The sequence below is a fragment of the Lissotriton vulgaris genome, chromosome 2_1, assembly GCF_964263255.1.
Source record: "Lissotriton vulgaris chromosome 2_1, aLisVul1.2, whole genome shotgun sequence".
In the NCBI taxonomy this organism is placed as follows: domain Eukaryota; kingdom Metazoa; phylum Chordata; class Amphibia; order Caudata; family Salamandridae; genus Lissotriton; species Lissotriton vulgaris.
Window position 1 is genome coordinate 1,897,829,660 of NC_141687.1, and position 14,702 is coordinate 1,897,844,361.

The following is a 14,702-nucleotide window of genomic DNA, read 5'->3' on the forward strand; positions in this document are numbered from 1 at the left end:
TACTTTGGGATTTCTTTGACCTTGCCGTTGTGATAACTCCAGTTGGGGTTATCTGTTGCTAAAGACTGTTTTTAAGTGAATAACCTATTTTTGAACTATTTCTACCATCTTGAAGAATTCTTATTGAGTACATTATTGTGGATTGTTGTTGTTTATGGTCTTGTGATAAGTCTATAATAAAGAATACTTTTTTTATAAAACCTGTGTGGTGTCCATCTGTAGTGTTTTCACTGTGTTACTGTGTGTATTCACAAATGCTTAACACACTGCCTCGGAGATAAGCCTGTCTGCTTGTGCCCAACTACCAAGGGGGTGAGCAGGGGTTATACAGTAGTATAATCCCCTTTCCCTGACTTAGAAGCAAGGGTCCCTATTTGTTCAAAGGGGTATACCATAGCCAACGATAGACACCCTGTTCTAACAGGTTGATACTACAGGAAGCGCATCATCAGGAGAGTCAGCCCTTTATGTTTGAGAAGAGGGATCAAAGACCTCAGGCTTTGTTGGACAAACGTGGGATAGAGATAGAGAAAATGCAAGCTTCCAGACTATGTTCTGCCACTACACATTTACTCACCTAGTTTCCCACTTGTATCCTGTTTTTGATCCACACGTAAACACAAGTCTTTAGCAGGCACCATTTCCAACAATTTTAGATTGAGACCAATCAGTCCACTTATTTGGAGGCAAGAGACCATTGGACAACCCGCCCCTTCACCTGTATACCAATAGTGTTACAGTTCTGTGGACTAATGCAGGGACTAACAGTTTTATTAAAATTCCAATTTGTTTCTTGGTTCACACGGCTCCTGAGATACACATTAATGTTAAAGAGATCAAGCAAACTTCAAGGGAAAGTAACTTCAAATTGCTCGTCACATTTCTAGATTTATAGCGAGACAGGTTTATAGTTCTCCAAAGATTCATATATTGGAACAAGTCAGTCACATTTGAAATCATTTAGAATCCTGGGTCTCTGGTCCCACTGAGAATCAGCAAGGCTTACTGAGGAGCCTTCTAAGACAGATATTTTGGTTATGAGAGAGTCATTATTTCATCAGTGTTTCTGCAGTCAAGCTTCTTATGGTCAGCAAGCATCGCAAGACAAGGCAAGTTTTGTGAGATTTCCAGACATGATCCCTCCTTTATGAAGGCAATCGACAGAGTCCATGTTCTCCAGATTCAGAAATACTTGTCAAAAAGCTGACCTAAAAGCTTGGAGATCTGGCTGTGGTTCACCAATACTTACTAAAAAGTCCAACAGGCTGAGCATGGGTGAAGCTCCAAACACAAGCATTACTTTATTCAGAATATGAACGGACAGCCAACTAGGTGAGTGCACAATTTTGTGGACTGCTCTCTAGACCTTCTGAGGCCGGCCAGGAATCATCTGGCCATTACAACCCAAAGTCATACATCTGGTAAACAAGGGCACCTTTATAGAAGACTTCAGTCATGCAAATGCAACTCACTTAGCAGAGCTAAAATACGGTACATACTCCAAGGAGTTATGGTTGCATTAATCGTAGGCTAAATGGATATTTCACAAGGTGACTGGCTGAACTTTTGTTTAGAGGTTACTGCAAACAATTTATGGAATTGTGTAAATTCCAATATGCATTTGACCCGCCAACAAAAGACAGCAATGCCATAACCACAGTGGGGGCAAAATACACTCCTTGTGACTATGCAGGGGAACACTTTGTGTGTCCCCAAGTTTAGTGGAGACTGTAACCAGGGAGCAAACAAGAGTTGGTTTATTGGTGGTCTGGTCTGGTACAATAAAGGCCAAGGCTGAGAAAAATGCATGGAGATCTTGGTGAAAAATATGAGTAGATCAGCACAGTGGTTTAGAGAACAGTGAAGAAAAGTTTATCTTTGATATTTGTGTCCTTCAGTATCTGGAAAGTTCTTTCACTGGAGCAGCATCAACATATGTGTTATGTCAATGATTCCCAAAGCTTTAAAATGTTTGGTTACATTGATTAAAAGATGCCAGGGACAAATTTCAACTGATGACAGTTTTCCACTCAGACATCGTGGTTATAAACCAAATTCTGGGATGATTAGTGGACTAATGTAGGCTCAACATTCTACTTTAGAAACCTAAAAACAACTTTGGAAGTGTATTCGGATTATGTATGCCCAAAAATTACATAAAGAAGTGAAAGAATTATATGGCAGTAAATACTGAGAAAATCAGGATGAATGCTGGGCACAGAGGTAGCGCGAACACAACGGTAAAGTGAAGTGGGGAAAAAAGTTCTGCGCTGTGTGGTAGGGCCAGGAAGTGAGAAGTCAAGTTGTATGAATGGGAAAGAAGACTATGGGAGGCTGCGTTGAAGGCGAAGACAAATGCATGAAGAATACTGGGCTAGCAGAGGCCAAAATGAAAAGAAAGATAATTTCAAAGTAGCCCAGAGGTCAAAGAAGAATTCTGGGGGTCCTTGAGCATTGGAAGAAAGGTGCAACAGAGCTGTCAGCATATTTTTTGAATAGATGGAAGAGGTTAAGCGGTAGCACAGAATTAATTAGAACATGCACAAGTGAACTGGGACAAGGCCACTTTAAAGCAAGAGCAGAGAAGGACCTTGCCCGAACCAGGATAGGAAACTGAGGAACACACCAAATTCAAAAACGCGGACATCTGCAAAATTCAAGCAGCGAGGGATATTTTATTCAAACCGAACATCTAGGGTTTCTGCCACCCCGACCAAAGCCACAAAATCGTCATCAAGGGGAAAAGCAGAAGAAAAGTAAGAGATGCGATTGAACGGAGGGGAAAGGACAGGAATTTTGTCTTTTGTGACATCTTCCTTTGAAGTAACTGCATTTAATCTAAGAGGAGACAGAAATAAGACAATCCAACACCGGATTGTGCACTGAGGGAACAAAAGCAAAAGAGCAACAGAGGCGCGCGCCGTCCATGTGCAGACGATACTGGCGACCATGAAAGGAAATATTATTTCCGATAAAAGAGGCGCGAAGGGAAAAGAAGAAGACCCAGACAGCGCCATGTGGAACCCCAACTGAGCAGAAGAAGGAAAGGGCAGCACTTCACACAACCAAAAAGAGCCACTGGAAAAAGAGGATTCGAACAATTGAAGAGCAGGATAAAATAAGCAAGGCCCCAGAGTCAGCGATGAACTGATTAATCTACAGACGACGCCGTCTGAAAGAAATCATGTGTTTTAAACAAAATCACCGCGCAGGAAGGGATCCGCGTTCTTTGCTCTCCAACCCTCCTGAAAGTATTTGAGGCAAACCTTCAGTGAAGGTGGAAAAGCATTTTTCAATTCAGTAAAAAAAAAAAAAATGTGACAAAAAAAATATATCAAAACTAGAAGCATTTCTATTGTGGAGCGGAATCCTTTTTCAGCGAGCTCGTGGAATTTACAAAAAAAAGGGGACTGGGTCTTAGGAAGAGAAGCGAAACACTCCCGCTGGGCCAGTAAAGATCGTGTCAGGCAGGAAACACTTTCTTTTCAGTTTTCTTGTTTTACAGAGAAGAGTCGGCAGGGATAAAGCTGTGCGGTGTTTGGATGGTTGTGTGTTCTGACATCAGCTCTCCCAGGGACGGGAAGGTGCCCTGTAAACTCGCAAATTAGCAATCCCTCCTGGACCGGATATGGTTTCAGTGAACAGAAAACCACTTCGAAAATATGAAAACCAGGAAACGCGCGTGAACGTAGCACTCGGCAATAAGTGCAGGTTTTTGCAGCCTTCGGTGTCCTATTCACAGATAGCTAAAATCAGTGCATTCACTGCCATCTTTAATAGGAAGCAATGTGTGCCCTAGTCCAAACAGATGCCCACAACGTGACAAGCTACAAATAACTAAAATAATAATTCATGTCGCAAACTCGGGCTTGACGCAGATGCTGCTATCCTATCTTAAACCACCGAGCTGTCTCCACAGGAGACCTTTTCAGTTCCAAGAATTTTAGGAATACCGAGTAAATATTCCTCCTACGGGTAACCGTAATTTTGGCAAGCGCGAATATCATTATTTTTTTGCAGTTTTATACAGCACGAATTGACCCGAGGGTAGCAGGACGCTAAACATGAGCATCAGATGCATTACAGACGGACATGTTAATTTTAGGCAGGGGGAGATTAAGTAATTTGCCCAGAATCGAACATGGTTCCCCAGCTTCAAAGTCAACCGCTCTATCCGTTAAGCCACATCATCTTCAGACTTTGAGTGTGTCCCTGGAAATAAAAACCCGCAGCAGGAATCGCACATTACCGCACCTTAATTTCACTGTAACTCCCTGCTTTTTTTGGCCCTTCCAACTTAAAAGTATCGGCAGATTTTAGGTGGCAAAATGTCTCTACATGAAGCACTGAGAAGTCGGCAGTTACGCGTGGCTTGTAATTCTCGGTAATGGCGCGAACTCCACTACCACCCGAAAAAGGAACGAAGACAGGGACTATGCCTTATGTAGGTCCCAACCAATATGCCTCTCACCCTATAGATAGTTGAATTTCAGGCCCAACTAAATGTCACACAGAGTGAATAATAAATGTTATGTCGAATGTGCCATGTCCCCAAATTAGAACAATACTTGTCCTTGTATCCACGGTGCTACTAGCTGTCAATATACATGTGCAATTTCCTCAACCCAAAATCACTTATCCTAAGCACGGCTGCCAAAATCTGATTATCAGACGAGTCACACTCGACTCGAGTACGCTCCAACTCGAGAAATACATTTAGGGCAAAAGAGGCTTATGAAGAAATGATGTAAACAATGTGTAAGAAAATTTCATTCTTGGTGCTTATGACGATAAGGCCAGCCCCCGAGTCTGTGGCCACCGCATGTCGACAAAGCTGTGGAGCGGGCCCCAGAATAAAGAGCCACTCGAGGGCCACCAGTCTGCTGCTTCACTGACCATGGTCAAGGTGAAAGGCCGTGACCCGCATGAGCATGGTACTTACGAAAGCACCTTAGTTTGGTGGTCTGTGTCGCATCACAGTACCGGAAGGCAATTAGAGAACGTAATTACATGTGCTTGTAGTCTTAAACACAAACGTTCTGTGGTCATCACGGTGACTGACACGTATCAAATGTGCACTGAAGAACAGTTACTAGGGCTTTTCCTCAATAAAGCAACCCAGATTGCCCAAATATTTAAAGAATTGCTGGCTCTATAAACACCAGGTACTCTTGGACTATACAGAAATGATTTACAGGGCTAACTTTGTAAAAAAAAATCAAATAAATGCAGGTCCCCAAAGATTTTCTTAGGAGCCCAGAGCCAGTGCAGCTGAATGAAAGGGCCTAGAATTGATGCTACCTTTTTTCACCCACACTCCCTGTCGCTTTATATTACTATTGCCGGTTATTTTTCAACCATTCGTTCCCCTCTGGTCAGTGTTCTATTTTTTGCTTCCTCTTCCTTTCTCTGCACTTGCTAGTAAGTCAAAATATAAGTGCTGTCGGCTCAGCACCAGCAACCACAGTCACAAATTAACCACTGCTATGTAGAGTGCATTGGACAGAGGCAAACTCTAAGAAGGCGAGTAGGATGGAGAAAAAGAAGGACCAAAAATACTAGCATTGAGAATAGTTTCCATTCTGTGATTCTGACATGTCTCTCCTGTGTTGCAGGAGGCTTTTCTATTCTCATCCATGTTTCGATGTTGTCAGAGGCTATGGCAAATCGTGCATACAGTAGTGTTGCACTGTGCCTGCATCACACATGAACATCCCGAAGTCTTAGATTACCGACAACTATATGTAGCTGCTTGACACTGCTGAAGAGGCCGAAGGGGTCTTCCTGTCCAGGCCCATGCACTATCAGAGGCACTGCAAAATCTGCAGGAAAAAAACCTCTTAATTCAGTCAACTGCGTAAACCTGGCAATTTTCCCTGTAAAGTCTTGTTCACGGGTAATCGCAGTCTAGTGCCTAGAAGCCCTGCATGGCTGTAGAGAACGATACGAGTCTGTTTATCCAAAACTACATTTCCATCGTAACTCACGTTTCCTTTCCGACAATAGAACAGTTTTTGGCCCCAGTTTCATTTGAAAAGAGCTGTTTATTTTGGCTCTGGTGAAAGGTACCAGACTGACAACCTTGGAAACAACACAAACAGAAGTTGTGACTGTCGGAAAGGTTTCCACCTAGGACCACACTAGCGGGGCTAACTAGAAGCCCCCGATCTAATCTAAAAATAAGAAGGGAGAGATGCATTTTTAACTCCGTCGAACTTCTTGCCTAGCTGCTGGAACTGAAAGCCAAATTGTCAAACGTGATGTGAGTTTTGTTATACATCATACAGGGTTACGAGTTGAATGGCATTTCAGGAGAGCTCCAAGCTGTTTATCCAGCCATTGGCCCGGTGTTTGAAATGAAAAGGAAACCGATGCAGGACACTTTATTTAGCAGCTCTTTTCAGTATTTCTGGGTTAAATGTCCAAAGCCATGATCCATGCCTACACAGCAGCAAATGAATTATTTAAATGGAGGACAGCAGTTCTTAACCTGGGGTTCGCAGTCCCTACTCCTGGGGCCCGCGCTTACAAAATTAAATAATATTTGTAGATTATTAAAATATATAAGCATAAAAAAGCAAAATGTAAAATTTTACATTTCAAAACGCTCTGTAAATGTGTAGGAATGTAAAATTGGAGACAACAAATGAAGATGGTATTCTTAGCAAGCTTTGTGGGAGCAGTGCAAGCACATCTGCAACCAGAATCCAGTAAGGACATTTGGTGGTCGCACGGAAGCAGTGCTTTGTGCCAACATAAGAGCAGGTATGAAGAGAAAATGTGCTGGAGACTAGCATATCACACTGCTTTTCAAAAATAAAAATAAAAAGTTTTGAAAGGCTCTAACCTTCCAATTAAGATTAAAATTGTGGTTTGAATACTGTTTGTGAACAAAATAAAAAAATTCACAACTAGTGCCTTTTTTAATGTATTCTTTTTATATTTTTTTGTATTGTTTTAAGGGTCAACAAGTGAAAAATTATTAAGTTTTGTATCAGTGGGAGACCATAGAAGTAAAAAAATGTCAGAACAGCAGATGTAGTGTATAGAATGTGGAAATACATAATTTGCTTTATGACCTCTGCGCCACTGCTTTCAATTTTTACATATCATATTAACATTTTAAGGTGCTTTTTGAAATAAAATGGGAAATATGTTTAACGCTCCTCCAAATCAGCAAATAAAACCCACTACACTGAAATCTACAGTGTGTATGCCCCTAAGCAGGTCTAATGGGCTGTCCTCCCTCAGTATTATAACTGCCTCCTTTAGGCAGTAGATTATGACTCTTCTAAGGGTGGGTCTTCAACAAGGTAGGAATCTCAAACTACCTTAAGGGGTCACCAATACAAGGGGCCAAGCTTCCCCCAAAATATCAGATATCACCCACCTCTAGAGATAATAAAGGACAGTCACCTAAAGAGTTACTTTCTTAGGATATAAGTTAATGCGTATTGAAAAAATAGCAATTGAAGGGCGGTTTGAGAGATATTTCCCACCTGCTTGATGGGAACAGTCCATCATATTCACCATGCGTGTCAGTTTGTTTTTGTTTGCCCACATTTGTTACAGTTATGTGCACTAACATTACTCCCTATTTTTACCCATCTTTCAATTTTCAACCATACCTAAGCAACTACTAATAAAGGGGAAACCTCCTGAGTTGCTTAAGGTATTTTTATTCTCCAAGACCCTATCTTCTATCACTTATTCAAAGTGCTACCTGGAATATGGTCGAGCCCATCCTGGTTTTAAGGAACCAGGATGAATCCGGATGATGGAGCATGCCACTACTAGAGTGGGTGAGTGTCCTACTAAAAAAATAATTGTATTTCTTGAGCAGATAGTGATCAACTAGGTATGCCCAATGGAAAGCAGTGGGTGAGGATACCTATTAGTGTATATGATTCATAGTGTTGGGAGAACATTTCCTTCCCCCTTACAAAACTCTCTTGCCCCACCGCTGGGAGGCTCACTATACACCTTCTGTAATTTGGTTATTGGTATCAGTCTTCAGCTCTCATGGAAACATATCCATGCCTGTACTCCAGGTTCTTTGTGGTAGATTAAGGTAATAGGTGTTGTCATTAATGAGAGCTATGCACGTTCACATGAATGGTGGATGGGATGAGTCGATAGGCTAGAAGAAATCAGGCATTGTTAGATTGCTGGTTACATTTGTGAAAGAGGTTGCGAGCTATGAAATAAGTTGCGGGCAGTTTGCAGAAAGACAAAATTATGAAGACAGGCAGACGGCTTTGATAAGGCTGTACTCCGACAGCAGGCATACAGAGGATTTAAGGTAAGGAGAAGGTCATTCAAAGGAAAGAAAGGAGCGGACCAATCGATAGTTTTCAGTCAAGATCAGTTTTTCATGTAGGGTTTTAGGAACATAGAGCTTGAGACTTTGCAAGTTAGCACACACACAATACAACATGACAGTGATGAATAACATGCAAAATACATTAAATACCACTTTCTACAGAAAAAGATATTCTACCTTGTAGGAAATCTATTTGACCATTAAAACAGCCTTCAAAAATCTAACAGCAATAATCGGCCACACAACACTACAAAGCATAACCCCCCTCTCGCTTCCTTAAAATAAATTGTCCTAACAACATGCATATATCTAAGAATTTACCTATTGGTTTGCACTGTCTACATATGAAAAACAAAAACCATCTAATTAACAACTATGGGTGTTTATGAAATAATGAGGCATGACTGTGTACAGTAAAGGGACAGAACTGTTATCTGCACGTAAAAATGTGTCCTGCGACACCTGCTTTCTCAGATCACCTTATCCCTACTCATGCACAGCATTCACAGCAAATGATGCATCTTAAGAGGAAAATTATCATGACCACTAGACCGCCATTACTCAGCGAACCTGAGCATTGCTGTGCAAAGATCATGGGTATATAAGGTGTTTCTTCCAAAAATGTTGAATCTGCAGACACCAAAGGGGAAATAGTCCCCTCCCGAAAGTGCAAATAACAAAAAAAGCAGCAGTTAAATCGTTGAACAGAATTACTTAGCCAACCAAAGATCAAAATCCTATGACGTGCTATAATCAATTTAATTATTTTAAGGATTCAGCTTAATAAAACTTTTTCATAATCCCCGACTTTCATGTTCTTAACGATCCAGACCCTTGTGGCTTTCTCGGTTAGTGTTCACCCTGAATCCCTAATGTCAAAAGCCTAAATGGGGAGAGCAGAAAATCTAGCTCACACATTTCCTGTTTACCACATGTGTATACGGCAAAGGGGTTACAAGCGACATGAGAACTGTAAGCCAGAACATTAATTTATCTGTAAGAATAATAGTTTTGTGCTACACCTTCTTTTACGAAGAATTGAATTATACTGTCATGAGTGGGGCGGGAATTGGGAAGGAAAAGATGAAAAACAGAGAGAAATTAAGCTACTTACGTCCCCAGAACTTCTTCGTGTCTTTTGTTTTCCTTTCCGCACACCTCGATGTCCAGTATGCCCATCCTGCCAGAGAAGTAGTGAAAATCAAACCGCTCCCTCCACTGAGGATTTGTCGTCCTACACTGTGTCTGGAAAACGTACAATTATGATGAATTAATGATATTTTAGTAGCTTAATGTTGTAGTACGACATGGCAACAAACAGTAGATACAATACAACACTAGATCGCATTTTGCAAGGATTGATTAATCGAAATCCAAGGGCAGTATCAACCGTTTCAAGTGAGAAACAAACACTGATGTCCTTAAGGGGAAAGGTGCAAATTGCAAGTTGTAAAAAAAATGACATATTATGACTGGGTGTATGACACTAAATAACATCAATCTGCAACAACAGGTCACAGTGATATCAGCCCAGAAAAAAATATCGCAATTAATAAGGAATGCAGCATACGGTGTCTCACGTAAAATATCCCTCAGTGCACCTATGTTTTACATGTAAAAGAATGCCCCTAAAAAACTTGGACTTAATTTAGGCTTGAGTTAGGGTGACCAACACCGCCCTGCCCAATACGGACACTGTACCATGTCTTAGACCTTTAGGGCAAAATCCTAATGCACTCTGGGTGCTGTAGTCTTGATTTGCTTTCATTGGATTAATAAGACAAAGACGTGTGATAAGTTCAGGATTGGAGACAGTGTCAACTTGGAGTAAAGTGATCACCCTAAACTGAGTGGTAAAGAAAAATGCTCCATTTTGTTTGTCGACAACGCTAAATCCAGAGGAGTATACAATGGTGGACTTTGCATCAAAAACTGTTGATTCTCTTTTCATTTTTACACGTTCTCTAGATAGTTGTTTTGTTCCACATCACTATAAATTAGGCACTTATGCCAATGTATTAATTATTTTTAGTGATATCATTATGAAACAAGATTGTATGTGCAGCAAATCTACCTTTTCTGCATAGCCATCACAGACATTTTGGCTTTTTCTTATTGCTATTTTTCTGGCTTTAGGAGTCAGGGAACTTTATCAATGCTAATTATTAGTAAAGTGCCTGTATTTCCTCTCTAAAACGTGCTGTACACCGGACCTCTCTGTTTGGTGTATTTAACTTCACATAATCCAATTGCAAATGGTGCGTTAAGTGCACCTAAGTCATAGAACGTTAAGTGCTATATAAGGGCTGCAGCAGGTATTTACACCTTCCACACATAAAATAGGTAGGTGTATTTAACTTTCATGGAAGCCCATTGTAAATAGTGCCTTGAGTGCACCATTGGCATAGAAAGTTAAGAGACATATGAGGGCTGCAGTGGGAATTTACACATCCCACACATAAAACAGAAATGTAGTGTTATATCTTCCAGGAGCACCACTGTGCCTGATTGGGCTGCAGTTTAAATGCACTGCAGAGAAACATGGTTAGAACAAACACCTTTGCCTTGTGGGAAAAGCCTTATTTGATATATTCATAAGTTACCCCCAAAGTGTGCCTTGTAAGCCCACAGGACAGGCTGCCAATATAAAGAAATACATATTCGGGTTAGGTTTTCTTCAAAAGCTATGTCACTTTGTAGGTGACTTTTTACACTTTTTCCTACAAGGCATGGATGGAATGAAATGATTTATTTAAACCCCCACTCAGGAAGGGGCTATATAAATGCTTCTTAGTTTCTTCCTACTAAGTATTAAAAGTCTGAAAAAATCAATTTTCAAAAAAAAACTTAAGCAGAAAAGTAACTTAGTATAAATGTACTTTAGAGTCTCCTAGCCAGAACTGGCTTAAAAACATTGCTGTCACACCTCCAGGTGTTCAATACACATCCTTGGCTGGCAAATTTAACAACCCTGGATCATACAACAATGGCTTGACTTGGAGCCTAGGAAAAAGCCAATGGGGTGTTAACTACTGACCAATTACCACAGATTAGCTGTTTGAGGTTGGACAGGAACAGGTGGCAAAGAAAGGGTTGCTTTAGGACTACCCACTATAGCTTAGTCCTATTCATCCCCTGGACCCCATTAGCCAAACAGATTCAAGTGGTGCCATTGTAGAAGAAAAAACTTGTTTTTACCCTGTCAGGTAGGGAAGTAAAAAGAACAATGGATGGACAGAACGCAGAAAAATGTCATACATTCTCCTGAATACAGAGATCTGGGCCTAAATCCATCGTATTTTTGCTCACCATGCCATTCCAGTTTGGACCCAGCCATATGCAAATCAGTGCTGACCCTGCGCCCAATGGGAACAGTCCAGCCCAAACTGCCTGGCCTGTTCCTCTCTGTACTGGAAACAAGCATCCTAGGACCCAAATCCGGTCCCAGGATGCTTTTTTCTGGTCAAGGGAAGACATGGCTTGGCAGTTCGGGCTGGACTGTTCCTATGAGACACAGGGTCAAGAATGATTTGCATATAGCTGTGTCTGAACTGGGGTGGAGAAGTGAGCAAAAGAAAGATGATAGATTCAACCCAGATCTGTGACTGAGGGTGAGTGTCTGAAAAGTTTTAGCGCTCCGTCCGTCATCTCCTTGTGTTTGCTTTGATAGCCCTAAGTTGGCAGGGTATGCCCAGATGTGGGTCCCTTGCTCACTTTGCCACTGGATTCAAGCTAGCCTGGCTGATGAGGGCTGTTAGTCCAAAACCGGTCCAAGGATGCTTGTTTCTGGTCGATGGAAGACATGGCTTGGCAGTTCGGGCTGGACTGTTCCCATGAGGCACAGGGTGAAGACTGATTTGCATACAACTGTGTCTGAACTGGGGTGGCGAAGTGAGGTAATGAACAATTATGGATTCAACCCAGATCTGGGGGTGAGTGTTTGAAACGTTTCAGCGCTCCGTCCACCATCTCCTTGTGTTTGCTTAGGTATGGAAGCAGCCAAAAAGCTGAAGGCAGGCTTTCCTGAGGGCATTAGGGCACTGCCATATTAAACCAGGGGATCCTGTGTAATTTTACAGTAGGTCAAAGAGGAAGTGCAACAAAATGAGGTGGAGGTCTGTAGGAAAATAGGAATGGTAGATTTTATCCACACACACACAATCACCATCTCCTCAGAATATTCCTGGACCTGGGAAATTTACATCCGAAGAAAGCCTTGCAGGAAGAAGAATCATGTCTTCTGTTTCCTGCAGAAGACTCACACACGAATCAAGGGTTTCTCAATCCTGCTGGCACTCAATGAATGGAACTGCTCTTCAAGGCTCAACTGGCAGGCCTCCTGCTTATCAGCTTCAGGAACACAAAAAGCAGATCGACTCCTGTTTCCAAGGAGGCCCAGAGGACTAAAGAAGACTAGTCCATGGATGAAAACTGGTGCTCAGAAGTCTGCCTGGAGGAACTCGGGCTGCAGGACCAGAAGAAGCTTTCCCAGCAGCTGAAGACTATGTCTGAAGGGAACACCTTTGACCAGGACAACCCTCTAGGCGTATCTGACCTCCACTCTGTCATGGTCAGGTTGAAATTGCACCTTGATCTCGGTCCACCACAAACTGCTGGTTTTCCATAGAGTTTGGATATTGTTCTAGGTACTTGTTTCATAAAACTTTAAATGTCATATCTATGGTTCCTTTTAACCTATTTTAACAATGTGGGTGTCTTTTTACCTATAATTGTTTTTCTCCACTGTTCCTAATTGGTTTGGAATTTTATTGTGTCATGTTGCTTCCATTTGTATTGTTGGTACAGCTCAAACGTAGCACGCACTTCTCTTACACTTGCCTGCTGCTTGTGCCATATCTACAAAGGGTTAAGCAGAGCTTCTCTTAGAACTATTTTGACCTAACGGGAGTGTGAGTTTATGGAGCTGCTAGAGGTACCACTCTCCCAAACTAATAACACAATTTCTGATGGTCTGTAATTAAACAGACACTTTTTCTACTGGACAAAACTTTAATCCTAGCCCACTATTTCTCTCTTCTCCGTGCTGCCTCTTGCCTTTTACATCATAGCTCCGCCATCCTCCCCCACTCCTCCGTACTTACTCAGGTGTTTCCATACTTCAGATTCCTACTAAATCCAGGCTCACGCCATCCCTACTTCTGTCCCCGACCCCCACCTCGGCGCTGGTCCATTACAACCCTCTGCTCCACCCAACCTTCAGGATTGTTACTTCCACATACTGAATTGCTCCTCCCCATTGCTGGCTGCTCCCCTCTGGCTCACACCTTCCCATTAACCTCTTGAGCCCTGCACTTAAAGGCTAGCTTTCCCCATGTTTACTTGTTCTTCCCTTCCCCTATCAGTACAGCACCCACCTCCCCTTACTGTGCTTCTCCTCTGCCATATTCCACTGCCCTTCTTACTTCACGTCTCCTTCCCATTACTAAGCAGCTTCTACCCTCATACTGGACACACCTCCTCCCATTTCTGGGCTACTCCTCCCAGGTCCAGAGCAGTCACACCCCTCCCAGGTCCTGAGCAGTCACACCCATCCCAGGTCCTGAGCAGTTACACCCATCCCAGGTCCTGAGCAGTCACACCCATCCCAGGTCCAGAGCAGTCACACCAGTCACACCCATCCCAGGTCCAGAGCAGTCACACCCATCCCAGGTCCAGAGCAGTCACACCAGTCACACCCATCCCAGGTCCAGAGCAGTCACACCAGTCACACCCATCCCAGGTCCAGAGCAGTCACACCCATCCCAGGTCCAGAGCAGTCACACCCATCCCAGGTCCTGAGCAGTCACACCCATCCCAGGTCCTGAGCAGTCACACCCATCCCAGGTCCAGAGCAGTCACACCCATCCCAGGTCCAGAGCAGTCACACCCATCCCAGGTCCAGAGCAGTCACACCAGTCACACCCATCCCAGGTCCAGAGCAGTCACACCAGTCACACCCATCCCAGGTCCAGAGCAGTCACACCCATCCCAGGTCCAGAGCAGTCACACCCATCCCAGGTCCTGAGCAGTCACACCCATCCCAGGTCCTGAGCAGTCACACCCATCCCAGGTCCTGAGCAGTCACACCCATCCCAGGTCCTGAGCAGTCACACCCATCCCAGGTCCAGAGCAGTCACACCCATCCCAGGTCCTGAGCAGTCACACCCATCCCAGGTCCTGAGCAGTCACACCCATCCCCAGGTCTTTCCATTGCAATTGCTAAACTCTCGAGTTCCCTTCTCGCTCAATCTTCGTATGGAATCAACACTTTTTTAAGTTTAGACCACCCCTCATGACAGCATCCTCTCACATGAGGTAGCTAACAATGCTCAATTTGTGTTGTGTGGGTTGTCTGTTGTGAGGCTGAAAGTAATGTGGT

At 42.9% G+C, this 14,702-nt stretch overlaps 1 protein-coding gene across 2 annotated transcripts in view; it reads right to left on the minus strand.

Moving 5' to 3' along the window:
• The window catches only part of MCTP2 (multiple C2 and transmembrane domain containing 2), an 864,328-nt gene that overhangs the window by 325,411 nt on the left and 524,215 nt on the right, over positions 1-14,702 (minus strand). For both annotated transcript variants that reach the window (XM_086958087.1, XM_086958088.1), the window contains one exon: positions 9,438-9,568. In XM_086958087.1, coding sequence (XP_086814213.1) covers positions 9,438-9,568 — 131 coding nt within the window. The remainder of the gene's footprint in view (positions 1-9,437; positions 9,569-14,702) is intronic.